The sequence below is a fragment of the Typha latifolia genome, chromosome 3, assembly GCF_019914945.1.
Source record: "Typha latifolia isolate L0001 chromosome 3, TyphaL0001v2, whole genome shotgun sequence".
Classification (NCBI taxonomy): Eukaryota; Viridiplantae; Streptophyta; class Magnoliopsida; order Poales; family Typhaceae; genus Typha; species Typha latifolia.
In genome coordinates, this window is record NC_133088.1 from 4,700,101 (window position 1) to 4,722,354 (window position 22,254).

Genomic DNA, 22,254 nt, shown 5'->3' on the forward strand with positions numbered 1-22,254 from the left:
AGAATATCACTATAAGTGCTTGCTTGTCAAAAGAGACCATCAAAAGGTTGCTCTGGAACTTCTATAAAATCATGCGGTGAAGATAGATGTCTTCCCTGCATTTAACTGGGTGTCAAATGTAAATGAACATTTCAGTAGTGAAATACGTTTTGCCCTAACACATCATATTCCCAGAGTCCACAGTTTTGGCTCTATCTAATCACAAACACACAAATCGAATATTCAGTTTTATAAGTACAAGACAACCATATGTGCTGAAGAAAAAGAAGCAAAATGCTGCTACTGCCTGTACAAGTCCCACGCATGCATAAACCTTTCAGCAGGGGGGGGGTCTCAGAGATCTACATGCACCTAATGTATCGTCATGCCCAAGGATGTAATAAGCTAGAGAAGCAGGAGCTGGTTTTGCTTTCACACACAACCAAAGGAAATAGCTTCAGCGTTAATCTGCTGTTATTTGCTTGAAAAGATACAGAAAACTGAGGAATCTAACACAAAACCTTGTAAATAGTTTCATGTATCAGCTTCCATTGCCTCATCCTTGAGCATGAGAGACTATTAGCCATTGAAACCATTCTCAATAACACAAGTTTGTGAAAAGCAAATAATAACAGTGGCATGTACAGGTTTACAAGAAAAAACTATCATAAAACAAGATCTAAGATAACTGTAGCTGGTCATCATACATATACTTTCAGCATGCAATAAGGATGTACATCAAAGCTCCATCTAACAGAAAGATGGATAATAACATCACTGTTTAATATTTGTGAGCTAGGTTATTAGAAACATAATCTACTTTGAGAGAGCATCAGCATCATGGACACTGGGACTCAGCCACCTCAGAAGTGCAGCTATCAGCTTTCTCCGCAGGCAAGTTCAGCTTGGACCTTTTGGGGGATGATTCTACACTGCTTGGCTTGACAGTAGCCCGCTTTATACCTCTTCCAACAACACCAAGGTGTGTGACACTACTACCGTTTGTTGCAGAAGAAACTGATGGTGAATCAAAACCATTACTGATAACGCCCATCTGCGAAGAAGTCAAGGATGGAGATCTGGTCACACTTTCAGGAAGGTTCTTTACGCCAGATGACTTAGAAGCAATCATCTTCATAACATCAGATATGACAGAAGTTGGGTTTGCCATAATTTGCTCCAGGTCTTCAAGCTGCATTTTAGAAGACAACTTTTATTTTGATCTTATTGCCAGCTTAGATAATATAAATAGTAAAGCACGACTATTGTTGTAAAGAGGTAATGTATTAATGCTGTTCCCCCTTCTCTCATATGAAAAGGGCCTGCTTGTGTTTGCATGCTAAAGTGTGCATGAAAATGTGTGTGTTGTGCGTGTGAGAGAGAGAGAGAGAACTGCAATACCTTCTTATCAAGTTCAGTCAATATGCCACCTAGCAACTCTATCTCATCTTCCAAACTAGACTTTCCAGAATCTGCCTTAGTTGCCTCTTCTCTGAGTCTCTGTAAGCGAGACTTGCACAATGAGATAGCCTTTCCACAATAGGGTATGGCCTCTCCAATCTTTGATCCCAGTTCCAGCACCAAGCATATTCTGAAATTCCTAAGACCAAATTAAGGGAGCTAATGATAAGTAGTACTGTCAATAAGCTAGTAATTGTTAGCTTATTTTTATTGGCATCTCTTAATAGATGCCTAAGGAGAAGAAAATTTAGCTATTTGATCTACATATTTTATATAATAAGGATACAGTTCCACAACTCGGCGATGATCTGGCTCGACCAAATGTTCCAGTATAGATAGAGCTTTCAGATAGTCACTCAGAGAGGTCTCAATGTCCTCTGAAATTAAAATATAGATGACACATATTAGTTAGTATACACCAAATCCACAGTTACTGATAATAATGCATAAACATAATTATTGTACTAACCTCTTTCCATTGAGACTTCTCCCAAAGCAGCCCAGACATTTACTTTCTCCATTGTAGCTTCCGGGCTCTTCTCAACAATTGCCCTTGCAACGTCTAGCATTTTCCAGGCCAGATCCAGATCTGATTCATCTTCATCTGCTTCTGCCAGATCCTCCCCATCCCCTTCGCTTCCATCATTACCATCATCATGATCCTTGTCACTAGAGCCTTCTCTCGATGTGACATGAAATTAATATTCAGGGTATACAAACATCAGATAAATGCATCCCAGAGTTATGCGTGATATAGAAAAGAGAATACAGCTAGATTTATTGAGTTATACAAGTTTAAGTATGCACAACATAGAGCTGACTAGCAAAACATTTCTTTTCGGAAGGAAATATATTTAGTTACCTCCAGAAAGTAAGAGAGAGATGGTATGAAATCACATATATAAGCCTGATGTTATCAGAGAAATAACTGACTGACATAAAATTAAGAAAACTTGATGAGCCTGTCCTATTAAGTTATTAGAACAAGGTTGACAAGCATATACAAGTAGTGGAGTCCATATGAATAACAGCAAAGTTTCTCGAACAGTAAAGAACTTCAAAGAAATAGTCTGCAGGTGTTACAGCACTGTGAGCAATGGTTCTTAACTGTTTAATTAAAACATTGTTCTCATCAGCACAGTTTATGTGCTGATGCACCACTGCTGTCTTCATCTTATTAGGAAGAAATAGAATGATATATTGAATGCGGTAGAATCATACATTTGTAGATTTATAATGTCCCATGTACCACTTTAGTTGGGAAAGGATTAGACCAACGCATCTAGTATTAATTTTAGTATATTCTATGACTATCGAACAGACTGAGTACATGATTACCCTATCTGTTTATAAAACATCCACATCAAAATTATAGAACATGAGAATTGTTTTATTTGAGTGTAGAAGGGCTTTTGTATCTGATAATGGATCTCACGTTAAGAATCATTATAAAATCAAGCAAATAAAAGAGCATATGCCCAACATCATTAAGCAGATGGCATGATCTTGAACAGCTGTATACCTCGTATTCTGTAACAATGATAAAAATAATGGGATCATAAATGACCACTGAGTAGCCAACGATAAGTACAGATAAATAAAACGATCTTAATGTACCTCCATCAGCTTCCTCATTGTTATCATTGAGAATATCTTCTTTTCCATTAGTAGTAGAAGCTTTCGAACTTTCACTACTATCAATACTAGTAGCAGATTTCGCTGTTTCTGGATTAGTGGGATTACTCTCAGGTACATTACCCAATGGATCAGTCTCCTCTTGGGCCTTGTACAATAAAGCACATCCATACTTATAATATGAACTTGCACATTCTTGGGCAAGCTCTCCATAATGCGCAACCCTGAATTTTCAAAGGGATTAAAAAGAATTACACCACTCAAAACAGGTACAACAAAAAATGAAAAATATCCTGCGTGTATCCATAAACTGTCATAATAGTCTTACAAAGTGAAATACATCTTAGACACAGAAACAAGAAAAAAAAGAAGATAAATAACAAATTTAAAACAAAAAACTACAATCATAATATTGAATTTACAGATCTCATATATAATAGATCAGAGGAAAGAATATATGTCTTGTTCGATATGCCTTTGCTCAGCCTGCCTATCCAACAGTGTGGCGATTATATTTAAATTATTATCCATATGTGCAAATCTTAAATTTTTGAAAACTACAAACTAAACTACAAAATGATTTCATTAGATAACTGATTGCAGAAGAAGATTCAAAACAGTACTTCCAGGTAGGGGTGTCAAATAAGCTCATGAGCTCGCAAGCTACTTGAGTTCAGCTTGTTAATGGCTTTGAAAGGACTCGTTCACTGAACTGAGCCAGGCTCAAACTTTATTTTTAAACTCAGCATGAAAGGATATGCTACACGAGTTTATATATATATATATATATATATATATATATATATATATATATATATATATATATAGTTAGTTAGTTAGTTAGTTAGTTAGAAGAAAGTTCTGTTAGAGCAGATGATCAGGTGCTTCATTCTTTTCATGTCCTGGGTTCAAAAATTAGTGCTCCTAGCAAGGAGTTCTATTTATTCAATAGATATTTAATTTTCATTTAAACAACTTTAGTCCCATACTAGGTAGAGAGCTGAATTGTGGACCGAACTAAGCTCAAACTGACTCAAGCTTGAGTTGGTCCCTTGCAAGCTCGACTCAAACTCGAGCTTATATTTGTTTCATTTCAAGCTGATTAGCTCACTCAAGGTTGGCTTGTTTATGTCCTACTTCCAAATATCACAATACAAAGTAACTCCAAATTTAGGAGAAAAATAGAATCTCCTTTAGGAACCTTTGAGGTTTCTGATCTTTTACCTCCTTAGTATGCATAAGTGCATAACAGATTTCATTCTCACTAGTTATTCTTTAATATCATCTGTATATAGTTTAAACTGGAGTGCTAACCATTTGTCCAGTTCTTTAGCAGAGAAAACTAAGAACCCGTTACTAATTCACTAACCAATCAGCTTACTATCATAAAGAGATCATTAAGGTCATCAATACTAATGTGCATAAAAAACAATGGAAAAGACTTCCTAGGAAGCTATAAAAGCAACAAGGAGCCCAAGAATCAAGAACCTCTCTGAGATTATAACTCAAAGCAAGATAAACACCTAAAAATGATGAAACCCTAACCTGATTTCTAGGGCACGGCTGAGGCAATCCACGGCTTCAACAAAATCCCCATCCTCTATCGCCTTCGACCCTTTCTCGAACCACTCATCCGCGCGAGCTAGGGTTTTCTCGGAACCCTCTTCTCCGGTACCTGCGAGATCCGCGGCAATCCCACCCGAGGAACCGCCATTGGTCTGAGCATCCTGGGCTAGGGTTTCGTCCTTCTCGGAGGCGACAGGGGCTTCATCTAGGGTCGTGTTATCCTCCTCTTGGGGTCGGGGCGGGGATGCCATTGGCGAAGGGAAGCGCGCTTCGAAAGGTGAGGTATTTTGAGAGCGGAAAGGAGAGATGTGAATGGAATTCGGCACTCTTGCGATACTTTGTAGGCTATATGCGATGGTTAAGAGATCGGACGGTTGGGGTTTTAGCTTTACCGCGGTTTAGGTTTGCCGGGAAATTCACGCCGTTTCGCATTTTAAAGTTGGATGATCCAAATCCTTATCGGGTTTGGATTGTGAATTAGATAAGCCGATCCGATATTGTTAGTCAACGGAGGTGAGGTGAATAAAATAATAAGGCGATACTTGAGGTAAAAGCCTATCCCTTATCAAATGATAAACTATTGCATTTCTATCTTTTTATATTAAAACTAAATCTTTCATCATTCAGACAATTGCATATAATTTTTCTTTTAGAAAATAAGATATTTAATTAATTAATCATCATGATTATAAAAATCTCCATGGATGTTGGAGGACAAAATCTACAGTGTAGGCACTAGGAAGACCCATAAGCAAGTGCAAGTATTATCAAAAGTCAATCTATATATTTATTGACTTCCCGAGATATATACGAGAGAAAATATAATTATAAAATTATTTTGTGACATGAAAAATGTTAGTTGCTAGTGTGCCAAGGGCCCAAGCCTCTTTATGAACATCACTTAGAATATTAGCAAGTTCCATCTTGGTGCATCGAATATAATTTTCTCAAAGTCAATAAAATTTCATAAATTGCCCATGTTTCCCTTTTCCACCTAATTAAGAAATTAGCATAATAGGTTTATTTAAGACACTATGCAACTATTCAAAGCACTCGTATGTGAGACTAACGCCTTGTTTGCTTTGAGTTTGTTTTAAGACCCTCCTTGAACTAGTTTAGTAATCAAATATTTTTTTATCTTTTTTTTATATCCAATTAAATTTATTCTAAAATAAATTAAGACTAACTAATCGAGTTCGGAGCTTAGTCTTATACTAAGCAAGGCCGAAGAGTTTTTCCCCCATAGTTATACAAGATTTTTCTTAATTTCATTAAAGATCACATTATTTCTGTACTTCCAAATTTTTCAGTGCAAAACACCAACCAAGATCCTAAGAAGAGCTCAGTTATCAGCCAAGAGGTCCCTCCAAACTAAATCTAATCCATATGCTCCTCTAAGAAGAGATAGGAAGGGTAACACTAAACCAATGCTCAACAAAAGCCTAAAGATTAAAAGATGAGTAGCAAATAAACAATGATATAATAGATGCTAAATTGATAATTTGTTTTGCATAATGTTATGGACATAATTGTAGGTCAACCACTTTTCTAAAGAGATAGGCAATAACCAAGGATTAGCTCAGATATTAGTGGTGTGACTATTCCAAATTACTTTTAGCAAACCTTTTCTATGGAATTCCATGGAATTAAGGGTCAATCTCCAAACTTCAATTATACCATTAGGTTTAATAAGGCACCAAGGGTAGGGCATATCATGGTTATCTCTATTTATTTCTTGAGATATTAGTCCTTATTTTTATAATTTCTAAATGACTAATGTGTGGGTGATCTAATAGCTATGACATTTTAAAAATAATATTTAACTATTTGAGCATTAATATTTAATTTAATTTAGTTTTTATAGAAGTGTGAATTTTATAATGTCCTAGTCAAATAATCAAACACTATATCTATTTAATCTTACTAGCAATATTTAATATTTTTTAATATATGTGAATAATATTTAATAGATACATTATTATAAAATACAACCAATCAAATATTAGTTTAACAAATACAACAAACTAAATAATCTTATGTAGATATAATATTTAGAGAAATATTAATCTCTTTTGAAACTCTTTAACCTCTTGTTTAGTTTGAGACTAATTCCTGAACTCAATTAGTTAATCTTATTTCTTAGTCTTAACTTTTTAAAGAGTAAACTTAATTAGATATAAAAAAGATTAAAAAAAATATTTAGTTACTGAACCAGTTTAGGGGTCTCTGAACCAGTTTAGTGGTTCCCAAAACTCAAAGCAAACAAAGCTTAGTATTTTATATTAATTATGTATAAAAAAATGTCATCATTTATTTAAGATTTATTTTGTATCCGTTTAAGTTTAAGATCCGATCAATATCTTAAAATTAGAATATAATTTTAAATTTTGTTATTCGATTAATATTTCTATTCGCATCCGGATATACGGATGCTTACAGCACTAACCGATCCGTATCGGATCCGTTTTCACTCCTACCGCGAGGTCACGAACGTTGGACGTGGCATCGCGTCGAGCGGTCATCGTCATCCCCATTCTTGTTGTTCCGTGCTCCGCAGCCTCCCAAGAAGTTAATGGCGCGCGTGGCTTCCACTCATCTCGCCCTTCTTCCCGAGCTCTGCTCTCGCCTCGACTCCAGAGATATCTCTCTCCGCTCGAGGGCTTCTTTCCCCATCCAGAAACGAACTCACGGATTCCGAAGCCTCACCCGTCGAGCCAAACTCGACCCGGTCGGTGCGCCAATCGACCCCTCTCCTACGGTCAGTGCTAAGTCTGCTCGTCGTTCTAAGATTATTTCTAAATTAGAGCCGTCGGCTTACAATCTTGTAAGAGAAATTTGTGCTACTCCACAAATTTTCTCTGTTTAAGTGTTGTAGCCCCAAATGCTACCAGTAGTGTTTACATGCAAATTGTGTGATTATTTCATCTTGATATCGGAAAAGGAAGGCAATTTAAGGCGCAAGGCTCCGAGCAAGATGTATGAAGCCGTAGCCTTAATTGGGGCACTATGTCAAATGGTTACTATTAGTTGTAGGATTATGTACCAACCATTCTAAACCATATGAAACCCTCGTATGGGTTATAGATGCCAAATTAAACTTGTACGAAGTATGCACTGAACATGACTATGAATCTATGATAGCCGTGCAGTATCATGAATGCTGCCATTACTCATTAAGCGTCAGGTAAAATAGCATAAATTGTTGCTTTAATTCCTGTAAGATAGATTACTAGCATATCCTCAACAAACATTTGGTATTTTCACACTTAATCATAAAATATGCCAAAATTACTTGTATCTTCTTGTAATTATTCACAATGAATTGCTAAAAGATGGATATGATATTACAAATTTTCAAAACTTCAATGTGGTTTACATAGTTGCATCCTCCTGTGGCTGTGCTATTAGCTAGTTTCAATTTTTTTTTTTTCATTTCATTTCTCTTGCTTTCGCAGGAGGAGCAAGCAGGCCAGCCTGACTCAGTAAAAGATAAAGATCCGCCACCTAGTATTTCCCAGAATGGCGGATTTGTGGAATTTCCAAATAAAGATATTAACAGAAGGGTCGCATTAGCTTCTACCGTAGCTGCGGTAGGACTCTTCTTGTCAAAAAGACTTGAGTTTGGCATTTCTTTGAAAGATCTAACTGCTAATGCTGTACCATATGAAGAGGTTAGTCCATCATTTAGTTTCTTATCTTATATGCTGAATTGCTCTTGTGGTTGTAGCTTCAGTTTAGAATCTGACATGAGTTTCTGTCATCAAGATTAAAACCAAATCTATTACTCAACTCCTTTCTTTAAATTTTAGGTGCAACATTATATCTTGTAATGCAGAGTTGGAGATGTTGTCCTTTTTCCTTTATTCTCAAGTCCTTTCTTTACATTACCGTGTGCTGGGCCTTGTCATACAATGTTGAACAAGAAAACTTATGGCAGCATAATTTCAGTACCCATCCACTCGATTTCTTAGGTTCTATCCTAAGTTTTTACTGTTACACGAGATGACACCTAGGGCATGCCTGGGCAGTGTGCACGAGGCTCTTGCCTACAGGCTGTCTTTAAAGAGAGAAGATTACACAACCTTATCTTCATTTTTAAGGAGGTTGTTCAAGATTTGAAACCATGATCTCTTGGAAGCAAAAAACAAGCCTTACAAAATGGTACCTACAAATAGGAAAGAATCTAATGAATCTGGTATGAGTGAGATAATAAAGCAATGGATTAGCTTAAGCTGCTATGAAAATTAGTCTGCCATACTGGTTTATCCTTGGAGTAAGTATTGTATTCTATTACCTCTCTATACACACACAGCATGTAAGCATCAGTCTTATTAACATGTGCATATGTTTCTTATGCACATCTCTTATTGATGTATGAGCACACAAACTATGGGCAATCCAATGCAGATTCATGAGAAAACTTGAGAAATGAGTGGAGAGATGGACGTAATTATCTGGGAGAGTGGGTCATTGTAGAAATGGTTCTTATTGGCTTGTTTCTTGAAATGCAGATAATTTCTGGTTACAACTTACAAGTACTCAATTTTGATTCTGCAAGGTCTCCAAACATATTTTCATTCTGTTATGTTTTGATCTCATTTTGGGACTGTGTTACAGGCTCTTTCAAATGGGATGCCCACTGTTCTGGAGTTTTATGCAGATTGGTGTGAAGTATGTCGGGAATTAGCTCCAGACATCTACAAAGTAGAGCAGGAGTACAAGTAATCTCCTTCAGTTTATATTGTTAATTTGGAAATACTATTTCACAAGAAAATATTTTAATTTTTTTATTTGAGACATTGCATCTGGTAATTTATGCGTCATTCAGTAACTTCACCACTCCCTCTCTATAAGCTCTATTGACATGGACCACATATTGGTGACAATAACCTGTTTTCTTCCTTCAAAGTACATTTTCATGGATGGAGATTATCTAAAACTGATTTCAATACAGTCATCAATTCCTGATTCCAATGTATTTTCATAGCACTTTAATTCAGAATGATTTTATCTTGTAAACAAACATTTAATTATTCGGCACTAGCAAATGTCATCGCTAAAGATGTTTGTTTTGGATTTTTTATCATCCTACTCTCCAGAGGTCGTGTCAATTTTGTTATGTTGAACGTTGATAACACAAAGTGGGAACAAGAGCTGGATGAGTTCGGAGTGGAAGGCATTCCCCATTTTGCCTTTTTAGATAAGGATGGAAATGAGGAGGGAAATGTTGTAGGCAGACTTCCTAAGCAATATTTTCTTGAGAATATTGCTGCCCTTGCTAATGGGGAAACGACCATACCTCATGCACGAGTCGTGGGCCAGTATTCTAGTGCAGAGGTCCGAAAAGTACATCAAGTTGTTGATCCTAGAAGCCATGGTTAAAGATGTTTTGCAGTGATGGACATTGACACCAACTGGAATATCAATTGGTACGGTAAGTGCTTTACTTTCTACCCTTATATGATTCCATTGGTTCCAACGATATCTTCACACTGCAATACCAATTTTTATTGGTTTTAGTGTCGATTAGTATGCTAAAAATGAAAACAATAGCTTGATTACTTCTAATTTCCTTGTATGCTAGTCTGATTTAGGTTGATTTTTGGACTGAACTGTATAGTTTACAAGAGATTCCTGGAATTTTGCTGGACAGTGACAAAGTTGTTGATTGTTTTGGCAGGCTTCAGGCTGTGCGCTCTGAGCTGATATGCTGTGCAGCAAGAAGAGAAATTGCTTGTCATGGAAACATTTGTTATTGTACAGATGTGCCTAAAGACATTTGTTCTTAACTATATTGTGTTTGTAAGATTTTGACATTCACTTATATTAAGATAATAGAAAAGATATATGTGAAAGACGATTGGCATTCTCAGCCCCTCTTTGCTGGAAAGAAGAAAGCCACCTTGATGGGGAATAGTTTATGTTAATATTGTCATAGTTATAGTTTTAAAGCTTGGTGTTTTCTTTAGGTGGAAAAAATAATTATGGATGAATATTTTTTACTTTATGGTTATAGATGTATATATTTATTTTCTGTTTAGTACCTGTATATAGTGAGATCAAACTAATTTGGCATCCCTGCCTGATAAGATAATCTCTAACGTGAAAATATCACAAAGATGGCATCATAATATATATATATATATATATATATATATATTTGTAGGTACCATCTCTAGATAACCTCTCATGCGATTGAGATGATTGAGATACCTTCTCTTCTCGATTCCGAATTCTGTGACAACGCAGCATATGCACCACCAAGAATACACTGTTCTTCGTCAAAAGCTTAACTGGAGGATAGTAGTTACCAATGACTCATTTCCAGAATCTCGCAGTAATAAATTCTGGGTACACATTGGCAGTAAATAAGAACCATGCTGTACTCTCTAAGTTACAAATGAAATATATAAGCTGATAATAAATTTCCTCTTTATACATGATCACTATCTCAACAATCAAAAAGGATGGTACGCTGAATGCAACACATATTGGGCAACCTCCCACAGGGCTACAATGTGCAGTTGCCTGCAAATCTTCTGTTGAGAACCTACAAGAGAATACAAGAAGAAAAAAAGGAATCAATAAACACTTACTTGAGATTAATATACGAGAACTATTTTGAGGTATCAAAACAGAACTCAAGCAATGACTTAAAGGAAATTCACACATCCAACAGGGAACCAAATTCAGCAAGTGTTTCTACTGTTTTTGTTTTTTTGTCAAAACTAACTGATCAATCATATTCAAATGGTCTAAAATCAGAATTCAACTCAAATAATAGTTTTCATGCAACAAACTAACAGCATTTAATGTTGATCTGATTAACAATCTGAAGGTTTCAATGTTTTCATGAACAATTTATATGCACATTTCAGAAGAGGAAGAACCTTAACTAAAAAGACTACGATGATTCAACCAACCTGCAGATTTCAGTGTTCCAGAGAACAATTTCATATGCATATATCAAAAGATGCACAACATTAACCAAAATATTATGAGGGTTCAGGCCAGACCCATTCAAGGACAACATGATCTAAGAACAATAGCCAGATCAGAGATAATATATTATCTCTTTATATAAATAGCAAAGGCCGTATTATATACTTACATCATTAGTAATTCTCTGCCACTGGTCTAGAAGGAAAGAGACGTACAAGAAACGTTATCAAGGACCATAAACAAACAACACCAAGTATTTGGAGAACAACAAGCATAGAAATCAAGGAACTGCCTCTTTCCATTAGTACAAGATTTGTGGATGATCCTCTCATCGAGAGCATTAATCTTTCAACAAAGTGTGCTCCTTTATTTAACTGATACAATCTGTATACCTGCAAAATATTAAGCCAGTCAGTTCTCACAATCTAATACAAATGGAAATTAACAATGTAGGTTTCATACCTCAAAGATGATTGGCAAAAGAGGCCAACAAGATGAACGGCGCTTATCAAGGTAAATCTCAAATGCAAACTGTGCAGCACACCCCAACAAAAATGGGGCTACTGCAACCACAGCTGGTAGACCGATAACCGGCCAAACAACGTAGGCAGCAAGCAGAGGGGCAAACACCTTGAAACCCATGGTGAAAAAGGCAGAAGACAAGTACCCTTTGAGGCCGGTAATGAGGCTCCAACGCTTTGAGCTGAATTCAAGATAAGGTCGTTGTACGCGATCCGTGATGGATAGGAACGAGGCTAGCCCCACATAAAAGATGATCTCTGAACAGAAGGATGAGAGAATTTCTGTATAGATGCATAGAATATTGCAAATCAGAATCAACTTAAAATATTTATAGTTGAACATAAAAGGCAAATTAAAAAAAAAACTCTACCTAAATCAGCATGTTAAGTCATCAAATTAAAGGCTGATGAAAAGTTATAATTTAAAAATACTTCATATGGTTCCAAATTAAACCTTTTTTTAATGATCAAGTGCTTATAGTGTTGTGTCAAGTGCTTATCTAGAATTCAGAGATCCTAGAATCCTTCCTTCCTATCAGCAATAAACAACTCGCACACAACAATACCTTGCCACGCTCTAAATAGCAGGAAAACTTTAGACATTAAGCAATCTATACTCTAGCAGAAATGCCAAATGATATTATAGAGCATAAAGCATCGGTTACTGTTAGAGATAATTCATCAATCCCTATTTGTTGCACAAGAATAAAAGCTAATCCTAATATTTCCTACTATTACTTGCCCATGGATGCAGAACCAAATCTATTGCAAAATAAATAACAGAAAAGAAATAACAAAGCAGTGGCTGCTAGAGAATGTAAATGATCACTCAAGCTTGTGTGAAAGCATATAAAAAGCATTGCAGCACCTGCAAGAATCTCATCTCTTAGAAAAGCCTCGATAGCGCTGCTAAGAAAGAATTGTGGAAACACGAGAGACGCGACCAATGCGAGAGGTCCCAAGATCCACACCAACGAGCCTTTACCCTCCTCAAATGGAGAGGAAACCAACTTCCTCTCCTCTAACATCTGGTGGGTCAACCCACAGAACGAAACCGAACCCGATTTCCCGCGAAATGGGTCTAAACCAATTCGCCCGACAGTGCCTGAACTCCGAATTAGTCTCGACTCCGGTGAGCCGGCCACCGGCACACCATGAGAGTTGGACACAGAGGGAGCTGCATCTTTGACCTCGTTAGAGCTCTCCGAATTGGGTAAATACGACACCGCATTCCTTGAAGCACGAAAGGGCCCTTACAGGAAACAAAATTGGAGCAACTTCAACATTGCAAGAGCAAATTATATACTAAATTAAGTGAAGAACACGATACACTTGTTAATGTTACCTCTCAAAACGCGATTTTTACGAAAGGAAAGGCTAAGAAATCGCTGTAAGGGGTAAAAAAAAAAAGAGAGAATAGGAATCTGTGAGCAAAAAAATTTAAAACATGAAAAGATTGTTAGGGTTTAGGGGGTTTTCTCTTACAGTTGCGGAAGAGGGAGTAGAAGAACGACGGAGCGGTGAGAATGGGGGAAGGCGGTGAGCGGAGCAGCAGACCAACTGGGTTTGCATCTCTTCCTTTTTTTTTTCTCCTCTGCTGTAGAGAAGAGTGGATGGATTGGGTTGGGTTGGAGCTGTTGATTAAACCCTAAACCCCTCCTCCGGCTTCGCTTCAAGTGGTAAGGGGTAAGCCAAATACATTGCCCATCACATTCATGGTATATTGCTAACTTTATCGTCACCATTTACCCTAATCTCGATTATAATTAATAATATGCGGAAAAAACCTCATAATTTAAATACTTGGCTTGATCGAGCTAGGTTATAGGAAACCAAAATATAAGTTAGTTAAATTTTTTAACTATTGACTTAGTAGCACACCTTCTTTAACAAATCTACGAGGGAAAATTATTTAATGTTGTACTGTTTATAACTTTTAAAGAATGGTAATAAGTTTAAAAGAATGATAATTTTTGCCGAGTAGACTACCAAAATAAATAGCTCTATCCCCTCCTCGTGCACATTAATTTTAAGCACACCAATACAACCAAATGAAGAAAAGAAAATCGCATATACATCATAAAAATGCACTTCGATTACCAGTCATTGCAAACTTAGCTCACATCTGAATCCCTTGAGAGAAAAGGAGAAGAAGATATCAACTAATTATTGAAGTGCTGACAACTGCAATATATACCATGTCCGCTAAATAATCTCTACCTACCCTAAAAAACGAGGCAACGATCCATTCGTCGACGGCGAGCTCTGCTCACTGACCCACACATCCTGCACCGAGACCGGCGAATCAACTCTCACCTCCTCCACCTTACCACCACCACTCACCACCAATCGCATCCCCCTACTGCTCCTTGACTTCCCCGATAACCTATCTCTCCCTCCGGATAACGACGAGGATAACCCCGCCTCTCGGCCCAATTCATTCTCTTCATCTTGAATTGGGTTCGGACCACTTATCCTTATCCGTTTCAATTCCTCTGCCACCTCGGTCATGGACGGCCTCACGTCGCTGTGGAAGGCGAGACACCTGAAGGCCAACTCTGCCACCTTCCGAATAGACTCCATTATCCAATCTTCTTCGTTATCCCTTAAATACGGGTCTAAGATATCCTCTATCAGTCCCCTCCCTATCCTATCCACGGCGAGTGAAGCTAAGCTCACCTCGCTAGGTGCTCGACTAAAGTCCACCACCTTCATGGCCGTGACGATCTCCACAAGCACAACTCCGAAGCTGTACACATCACTTTTATCCGAAAGGTGGAAACTTTGATGGTATTGCGGGTCGAGGTAGCCCAGTGTGCCCTGCGGCGCCGTGGAGATATGCGACGACTCCGTCATGCCGATCCTCGACAGGCCGAAGTCTGCCACCTTGGGATTAAAATCGCGGTCTAGTAAGATGTTGCTCGACTTGATATCGCGGTGGTATATCGGCGGGTGGATCGCGGCGTGGAGGTAGGCGATGGCCTTCGCCGTCTCCACCGCGATATTGAGGCGAACGGGCCACGAGAGGCCGCGCCCTTTCTCTCTATGTAGGTGCTGGGAGAGCGTGCCGTTTGGCATGAACTCGTATACTAAGATCTGCTCGTTCTTGTCGATGCAGCAGCCGAGGAGGCGGACGAGGTTCGGGTGGCTGACGGCGGAGATCAGCTTGATCTCGTTCATGACTTGGCCGATGCTGTTGGCATCTCGGTGTCGGATTCGTTTGACGGCCACGAGCTCGTCGTTGTGGAGTTTGCCGACGTAGACAATGCCGTAGCCGCCGGTGCCGAGCTTGTGGGTGTTGGAGAAAGAGTTGGTGGCGCGCTCCATCTCTTTGTAGGAGTAGAGAGGGACAATGCATGAGGCTTCGGAAAGAAGGCGTTTGGTCGTCTGGTGATCCTTCGAAGCCAATGACTTGCGCCGAATTGTGTTATAGCAAAGAGCTAGGCCGAGCACCAAAGCAACTCCTCCTATGATACCTGTGCAGAATAATTAAGATTCCTCCGTTAAAATCTAAAGGGTGGCAATTGGAACTAACTACGTTGAGGATACTAACTTAAGCTGGATCTAAATATATATAGCAGAGATATAAGATACAATTAATGACCTAATACCATATTAAAGAATAAACGTGTATTGATTTATATCTAAACTGTGTTTGCCATTGCTGCGTGTATTGTGAATTAAAACTCAAGTCGTGAGGCTATTGAGACATGCCAATTAAGTACCTAATTATTTGCATAAAGTTGCTTCTTAATAAAAATATTTATAGAGAATTAGAGGGTTGGCATTCCTTAATGTTCATATTTTAAGCATTAATAATGCGATAAGAATTACCTCCAACAATAATACCAACTCTTGCCCGTGCACTACAAGCTCCAGATTTCTTGTTTGAACCACCGCAATCTGCTAGCAAAAAAGTTAATAAAAATTGACTGACGAACAACTTCACTTTATTCCGTTTTCTAATAGAAAAGTGAACTGCAGTAATTAGTACTGAGAGTAGTACCTCTAACTAAAACTTATCAAACATCTTATAGTAAATGATTTTACTAATGTTGTGGCAATTAACAGTTATTCTGGAATAAAACGTGCCTCTATGATTCGCTCACCAAATTAAGAGGCCACTCGAACCATTTGCAAGTTGCCCATCAATAGTTGGGTGGAGCACGCACCAACTACAACTTCAAGTACCTGGCTACTTAGGCAGTATTTGATTGGCTGACACTTTAAAAGAAAGGGATAATTATACCTCCCTAAATGATGAGCCTTTTGCAACTAATAAATCCATTTAAAAGTCCCTTTCTTTCACTGATCGTCAAAAGGATGGAGATATTAAATAGTGAAAGGTAGTTGTCACAAAGAAAAAGGGGATTTTATATAGTTTTTTTTTACCAAACTAGCCCTATTCTAATTTTTTTTACAAAAAATAAATTACTCTTTAAATTTATTACCAAATGTGGTCTAATTTACTATGGCCCTAATAAAAATATTAAACTAATCAATATTTTATCCCTAAGCAAAGAAAAATGGGTTTTTTATAGAGTTTTTGACCATACTAGCACTATTCTAAATTTTATACAAAAAAAGGATTACTCTTTAAATTTATGACTAAATATGGTCTAATTTGCTATAACCCTAATAAAAATACTGAACTAATTAATATTTTATTTCTACGTAAAAACATTAATCAGCATTTTTGTTTAGTCTTAAAATAATGAACTGATCAACGTTATATATATATAAATCTCTTTAATTTAATCTTTCAACGGTAAGAAAATAAATTGTTTGGCAATAAAAGCACTGAACTTATTAGCGTTTTTAAAAACACTAATAAATTTAGTATTTTTATTAGAGCCGCAATAAATTAAACCCAATTTAATAATAAATTTGAGGTAGAATCAATTTTGGTAAAAAAATAAAAAGGAGTCTAGTTGGGTCAAAAACTCGTTTTATACTACCAATAGTTCAAAAAAGACCAAATGTAATTAATCCAAAGAAATAGAAAAGTAAACAAATTTCGAGCAAATAACATTTTCAATTACCAAGTGTCCGACCTATAAAATAATATCAAAAAGTAATATAAATTTCTGTACTTGGCGCTGCAGACGACCAGCTACAATAGCAGGACTCAGGACTCAGGAGCCATGATGAGACTCTCCAGTAATAAATTTCAGTAGTTGGTCAGCGGTGGTTGGCTGGATTTTATCAGAAACTATAGCTCAGTGAGCTATAACTAGAATTTTTTTCAGAGCTAAATTCGCTATTCCTCTAAAGAATTAAGAATTCTTATAATTAATCAGCACCTCTAATGGAGCAAGTGTAAATAAATTCCACTCATAAGAATTTAGTAAAGGATCATCCAATTTTGTACTCTTTACTTTTTTTATTTATTTGATCTTTTAATCCATATAAAGAATTAATAAGTCTTTGATTTGCATCAAGAATAATAACCCCTTTTCCATATCGATTTAAAGTATTTCTGTAGATTAGTTTCTATTTAACCGAAAATTATTTATCGGAAAGAGTTGGCTTACCTTTCACGCAACCGCTGCCGTCAGCAAACCCGTCCCCCTTGAAACCCTCGCGGCACGCGCACCGGCAACCCGTCCCATTCATCGGCGTCGTCACATTCTCCCAAATGGCGTTGGCGGAGCACCGGCACTTGCCGGTCAGCCACCACTCCAGCTCCGCGGTATTGAACACGAGCGCCGGCATATCTAGCTGATCCGCGGAGTAAAGCACGGACGTGAACAGGAACTGGCATCCGGTGCCCGCCATGCTATCCTTGGATAAGAACCCATCCGTCCTCGCATTCGAATAACAGGTGATGTTATCCCCCTGCTTCCCGCAGCTATCCGGACTCAGCTGCCGAGATATCCGCGAGATCACCGACGTCGGGATAAGGCACTCCGATTGCGCCTTGGCGCTGCAGTTGCGGAGGAACAGCCCGGTGCGCCACGTCATCGCGTAGTTGGATCCGAAGAGACGCGCGGCGGTGTGGATCGAGCGGTTGCAGGAAGGGGAGATGTCCACATGCAAGGTCCCATTTAGGAAGTCGAGGAGAGGGTATCCGGCGATTAGGATCCCCCCGGTGGAATTGCAGGATAAGCGGATAGGGCACTTATCGGAGAAGCCGAAGGGATAAGAGACGGTCGTCGAGCCGCAGGTGCGATCGCAGACGGTGGATTCTATGGGCTCGATCGAAGAGAGAGCCAAAAGGAGGAGGAGAAGGAGGAATCGAAGCATTTTACTCGTAGGGGGCTAAATTCTCATATCGGAATAAGGAAGAGGGGAAGAAGAGACGATAACTACTACCATCTGTGGGATAATTAAGGCAGGCAGAGCTGGTAGCTTTAATGGCGGATGAGATCATAAATGGCGAAGACTCCGAATTCAAGGCTTCTTGTTCTTCTCTTCTCTTCCCTTCTCTTGTCTCTTGCTTTACTCCATAAAATTGTTTAAATATTTGCCCAGTGGAAAATTATTCTCCGTCCCTTAGGACTGGCGTGCGCGAAATTGGTCAGGGGAAACGGCTTGAGTGGAACAACCATTCTACAATTAGGGGCTTTTCTTTCGCGGTCTTTACGGGGTTTTTACTGTTTCAGGTTATTTTACTAGACTTCCTAACTATGTTGATGTAAAAACCATCCTAACCATCCATAGTGATTTTTTTTTATCTCATAACCAAATGATACCTCGTCGTTGTCATCTTATTTGTAGAATCTTTGTTAAGCCTTCTCACCTTATGGGTTCCGACCACCGGAGCAATCATAGACTACTACTCTTTTCATCGGTCAGTTTTCTCTCACCCCTCAAAATTAATTAAAATTTAATTAGTTAATAGAAATACTTAATTTGTGGGGTTGTGACATCGTTGCCAAATTGCGCTGGATGGCAGCTTTGAGTTACTGTTGCTGCTTCACTTCATTGGCCTTGTGCCGAAGGTGTTCTCCTTTTTGTGGCTCGAGTTGCTGTTGGCCATAGATGAAGGTCTTCCATCATCGGTTACTATAATCGATCTTTCCTATCCTCAAAACATTCAAGTCGTTGGGCCGGTGAAAAAGGTGTTGCCATGGTAGGTAGATTGTCAACGATGGTGATCGCTAGCGATATCTCTCTCTCTCTCTCTCTCTCTCTCTCTCTCTCTCTCTCTCTCTCTCTCTCTCTCTCTCTCTCTCTCTCTCTCTCTCTCTCTCTCTCTCTCTCTCGGAAGAAGATAAGGTTGGGCTTGAGTTGAACCCGAGCCAAACATTTTTATCTTTCGAGTTCAAGTCTGGATTTCGAATCCAAAGACCCAACCTGATCTGAATTAAGGAGTTGTAGGCTATGGGCTAAGCCACAACCTAGTCCATTATTATTAGCTGATTAGGATTTGCTCATCTCGAATAATAGAATTTAGTGGGCTGCAGGCCAATCGCAACCTAACCCTTTGGGTTTAAATTATCTAATTTTTGTCATTGAATTAATTTTAAATTTAGAAATCATAATATTGGTTAAATTAAAATATATTATTTATTTATTTATTATTAAAGGTGGTGATTTTTAGTCGTGCTAACTAGAGATTTAAGTCATTTCTTCTAGACTCAAGTGAGTGGGTTCACTCACATTTATTTGTCTTGTACGTCGAGCCCTTTATCAGATTACGTATTGCTCTGTATGCAAATTAAATATCATATTTCTGTGTGAAATTTAATTATTATGTTTCTGTGTGCAAAATATATAATCTAGTGCATTGCTATACTTCGTGCAAAATAATAATTTTAATAACTAAGAATATTAGTGAAGAAACATAATTGATATTTAGTATAACTTAGAGAATAGTCCAATTATAGATTATTTGCGATTTTCTGTGGTAATTCAAGTCTACTTTGAAGTCTATGGGAAAGCCTAATTTGTTGTGATTTTCTTAGATAACTTTAGCAGGATTACATTGGATTTATATTAAAAGTTATGTTTATGAGTTAGATTTATGTATCTTTTGAGTGAATTCCACTCACTGAGCTATAGTTGTTGGTTCATAGAATCTCTCTTCTAATTAGGTACCGGTCGAAATGCATCGAGATCCTCACCTCCGTTTAAGATTTTACTATTTTATCTCTCGATTGTATTAAGTATTTTATTCTAAATTATCTATTATTTTAGTTTGATTGGAAATACATTACCGATAACATTTGATCATTTCCTTATTGTTAGATGATAATAATTGAAGTTAGATACTCATAATTAAATTTTTTTATTATTTTAGACTTAAAAAAATATTAGTTAAGACTTCATGTATCTCAAGTATATCGAGATACATGACATATCGTGATAGGTTAACGGTCATTATAGAGCAGAGAGGAGGCAATTAAGATATTATGTTAGTCTCTTTTGTTACAATTGGTGGTCTGATGGTGTCCTTAGATTATGATGTTCGAAATATTGGTGATCAGCGTGATGGAAGAGCTACCACCACCTTAGGGAGGAGATAGATCTCCTGCACTCAGTACTTGGCACCTCCTGAGTGGCTGCCAAATTAGTTAAAATAACTTTCTTTTATATTATTTTAATTGCTGGATGTTAGGTTGCAGAAGTCTTGCCACTTTTTGTTTCTTATGATCCGTGCCCCATTGATCTCATGATCCACCATCATTCATTGCGTAGTACCGTCATCCTAACGTTAGTAAGTTTGATGCCCTTGTTATTTTTGTCCAGAAATTTCACACTGTCCCAATTAAATTAATATAACTAAAGTTTAAACACAAAAATACTTATACAATATAAGCTCATAACTAAATTCTAAATATATATATATATATATATATATATATATATATATATATATATAAACTCGTAATAATATAAGCTCAGAGCCTCTTTTAGTCATACTGGCAATTTACCGGAAGAAACGTCACTATAGGAAGTAATTGGCTCTTGAGTCAACAATATACGGTCTCGTATATTTTTTACTATTTATGTAGAAAATCTAAGAGCTAATGTCTAAGCTCTCTGTAACCTATTTTTATTTAGAAGTTCACCTACTTCCTAATATATTTGAAAAATAGATTTAATTTGGTAAGAAATTATACGTGACAACGCTATTAGCTTCTTCGAAAATCTTTTCTCCTAGTGAAAGTCTTAGATCGAATATTGCATAAATCTACAATTTGATACACAATGAGGAAGAGAAAATAATAGTCAGAGGTACAAATCTCACACTTAGCTGAACATTTACTAAATTAAAATTTTTTTGAGAGAAAATGGGAATGAGACCTTAATTAATATCTCAGACTAAAATACTATTAGCTTCTTAGAAAATCTTTTTCTAAGTGGAAGTCTACAAAACCTTTTTTTTTTTATAGAATAAGTATTAGATTGAATATTGCATTAACCGACGAACTTTAATGTTCAATTACAACTTGATACATAATATAGAGAGATAGAGCAACAGCTCTAGGCGCAAATCTCCCACTTGGCTAAATATATACTAGACTATAATTGTTTTGACAGAAAATATGAATATGACCTTAATTAATATCTCAGACTAAACTACAATGTATCAACTAAATAACAAATAAATACAAGCTTCCAAGCACAATTAAGATCAGAGAAGAAATAGCAACCGACTTGGAGACAAGCCTCACACTTAGTCTTCATCAATAGCATCACCAAAAAGAAAAATCATAATAAAAAGCTAAGGATCTTCAATATCCAAAGTAATTGTAAAATCTTTGAAGAATCTATACCATTTGTTATGACAATTGAATGCTAGCAATAAATCAAGAACCCCTTAGTCTACCGTCTAACTTTGAACTTTCTTAGAGAACAAAGTTACTCTTCCTATCACCATAACCCTAATCCTAGTTTCTATATCAGACTAAGAACACTCCAATATGAACAAACTTCTCACCACACATAAAAAAAAACCCTATATATATATATATATATATATAAGAAAAGGTAGAAGAAAGGATTCCAAGATCGTTATTAAGATAGAAAACTCACACATCCCAAGTGTGAATAGGAAATTCTGCTAGAGATAGAACAGAAAACTTCCACACATCCCAAGTTTGAATAGGAAATTCTGCTAGAGATAAAACACAAAACTTCCAAGTGTTTTTCTTCTCGTCCTTATTGTACCTCAGTATAGCTCAAGTTCCATAGGAACACA

At 37.2% G+C, this 22,254-nt stretch overlaps 4 protein-coding genes and 1 long non-coding RNA gene across 6 annotated transcripts; 2 read left to right on the top strand and 3 right to left on the bottom strand.

The window, feature by feature from the left end:
- Positions 1-590: 590 nt before the first annotated feature.
- Positions 591-5,050, bottom strand: LOC140784266 (NASP-related protein sim3). The gene is made up of 6 exons (XM_073131562.1): positions 4,621-5,050; positions 3,058-3,299; positions 1,910-2,116; positions 1,727-1,817; positions 1,381-1,579; positions 591-1,171 (listed from the first exon to the last, which is right to left on the bottom strand). The coding sequence occupies exons 1-6, from the start codon at positions 4,890-4,892 to the stop codon at positions 818-820; spliced, it is 1,365 nt and encodes a 454-aa protein (XP_072987663.1). The 5' UTR covers positions 4,893-5,050; the 3' UTR covers positions 591-817.
- Positions 5,051-7,138: 2,088 nt separating this feature from the next.
- On the top strand, positions 7,139-10,513 carry LOC140785327 (thioredoxin-like protein HCF164, chloroplastic). 2 transcript variants are annotated; one of them, XR_012108422.1, is made up of 5 exons: positions 7,139-7,399; positions 8,097-8,312; positions 9,259-9,362; positions 9,741-10,075; positions 10,322-10,513. XR_012108422.1 is itself a non-coding variant. In XM_073133174.1 (5 exons), the coding sequence occupies exons 1-4, from the start codon at positions 7,214-7,216 to the stop codon at positions 10,021-10,023; spliced, it is 789 nt and encodes a 262-aa protein (XP_072989275.1). In that variant the 5' UTR covers positions 7,142-7,213; the 3' UTR covers positions 10,024-10,070; positions 10,322-10,513. The 2 variants fall into 2 exon arrangements, 1 of the variants encoding a protein (XP_072989275.1); XM_073133174.1 differs by having other exon boundaries at positions 7,142-7,399; positions 9,741-10,070.
- Positions 10,514-10,918: 405 nt separating this feature from the next.
- Positions 10,919-13,810, bottom strand: LOC140783911 (uncharacterized). The gene is made up of 6 exons (XM_073131043.1): positions 13,590-13,810; positions 13,450-13,492; positions 12,973-13,356; positions 12,046-12,386; positions 11,753-11,975; positions 10,919-11,191 (listed from the first exon to the last, which is right to left on the bottom strand). Exons 1-5 carry the CDS (start codon positions 13,674-13,676, stop codon positions 11,757-11,759), a joined length of 1,074 nt encoding a protein of 357 aa, XP_072987144.1. The 5' UTR covers positions 13,677-13,810; the 3' UTR covers positions 10,919-11,191; positions 11,753-11,756.
- Positions 13,811-14,156: 346 nt separating this feature from the next.
- LOC140783912 (wall-associated receptor kinase-like 14) lies at positions 14,157-18,660 on the bottom strand. The gene is made up of 3 exons (XM_073131044.1): positions 17,639-18,660; positions 15,939-16,007; positions 14,157-15,580 (listed from the first exon to the last, which is right to left on the bottom strand). The coding sequence occupies exons 1-3, from the start codon at positions 18,348-18,350 to the stop codon at positions 14,325-14,327; spliced, it is 2,037 nt and encodes a 678-aa protein (XP_072987145.1). The 5' UTR covers positions 18,351-18,660; the 3' UTR covers positions 14,157-14,324.
- Positions 18,575-19,524, top strand: LOC140783914 (uncharacterized). Its single transcript, XR_012108201.1, has 3 exons — positions 18,575-18,709; positions 18,825-18,897; positions 19,003-19,524. It is a non-coding gene; the product is annotated as an uncharacterized lncRNA (long non-coding RNA).
- Positions 19,525-22,254: the final 2,730 nt, after the last annotated feature.

Bases quoted from the DNA above. Each gene is read 5' to 3' on its own strand.
- LOC140784266 (XM_073131562.1), bottom strand. From the start codon at position 4,892: ATGGCATCCCCGCCCCGACCCCAAGAGGAGGATAACACGACCCTAGAT. The intron at 3,300-4,620 runs GTTAGGGTTTCA...TTGAAAATTCAG, and splicing joins AGCCGTGCCCTAGAAATCAG to GGTTGCGCATTATGGAGAGC. The intron at 1,818-1,909 runs GTTAGTACAATA...TTTTAATTTCAG, and splicing joins AGAAGTCTCAATGGAAAGAG to AGGACATTGAGACCTCTCTG.
- LOC140785327 (XM_073133174.1), top strand. From the start codon at position 7,214: ATGGCGCGCGTGGCTTCCACTCATCTCGCCCTTCTTCCCGAGCTCTGC. The intron at 8,313-9,258 runs GTTAGTCCATCA...ACTGTGTTACAG, and splicing joins ATGCTGTACCATATGAAGAG to GCTCTTTCAAATGGGATGCC. The intron at 9,363-9,740 runs GTAATCTCCTTC...CCTACTCTCCAG, and splicing joins AAAGTAGAGCAGGAGTACAA to AGGTCGTGTCAATTTTGTTA.
- LOC140783911 (XM_073131043.1), bottom strand. From the start codon at position 13,676: ATGCAAACCCAGTTGGTCTGCTGCTCCGCTCACCGCCTTCCCCCATTC. The intron at 12,387-12,972 runs GTGCTGCAATGC...GCATCTATACAG, and splicing joins AAGAGATGAGATTCTTGCAG to AAATTCTCTCATCCTTCTGT. The intron at 11,976-12,045 runs GTATGAAACCTA...AATATTTTGCAG, and splicing joins TTTTGCCAATCATCTTTGAG to GTATACAGATTGTATCAGTT.
- LOC140783912 (XM_073131044.1), bottom strand. From the start codon at position 18,350: ATGCTTCGATTCCTCCTTCTCCTCCTCCTTTTGGCTCTCTCTTCGATC. The intron at 16,008-17,638 runs GTAAGCCAACTC...TTTTGCTAGCAG, and splicing joins CGGCAGCGGTTGCGTGAAAG to ATTGCGGTGGTTCAAACAAG. The intron at 15,581-15,938 runs GTAATTCTTATC...TATTCTGCACAG, and splicing joins AGTTGGTATTATTGTTGGAG to GTATCATAGGAGGAGTTGCT.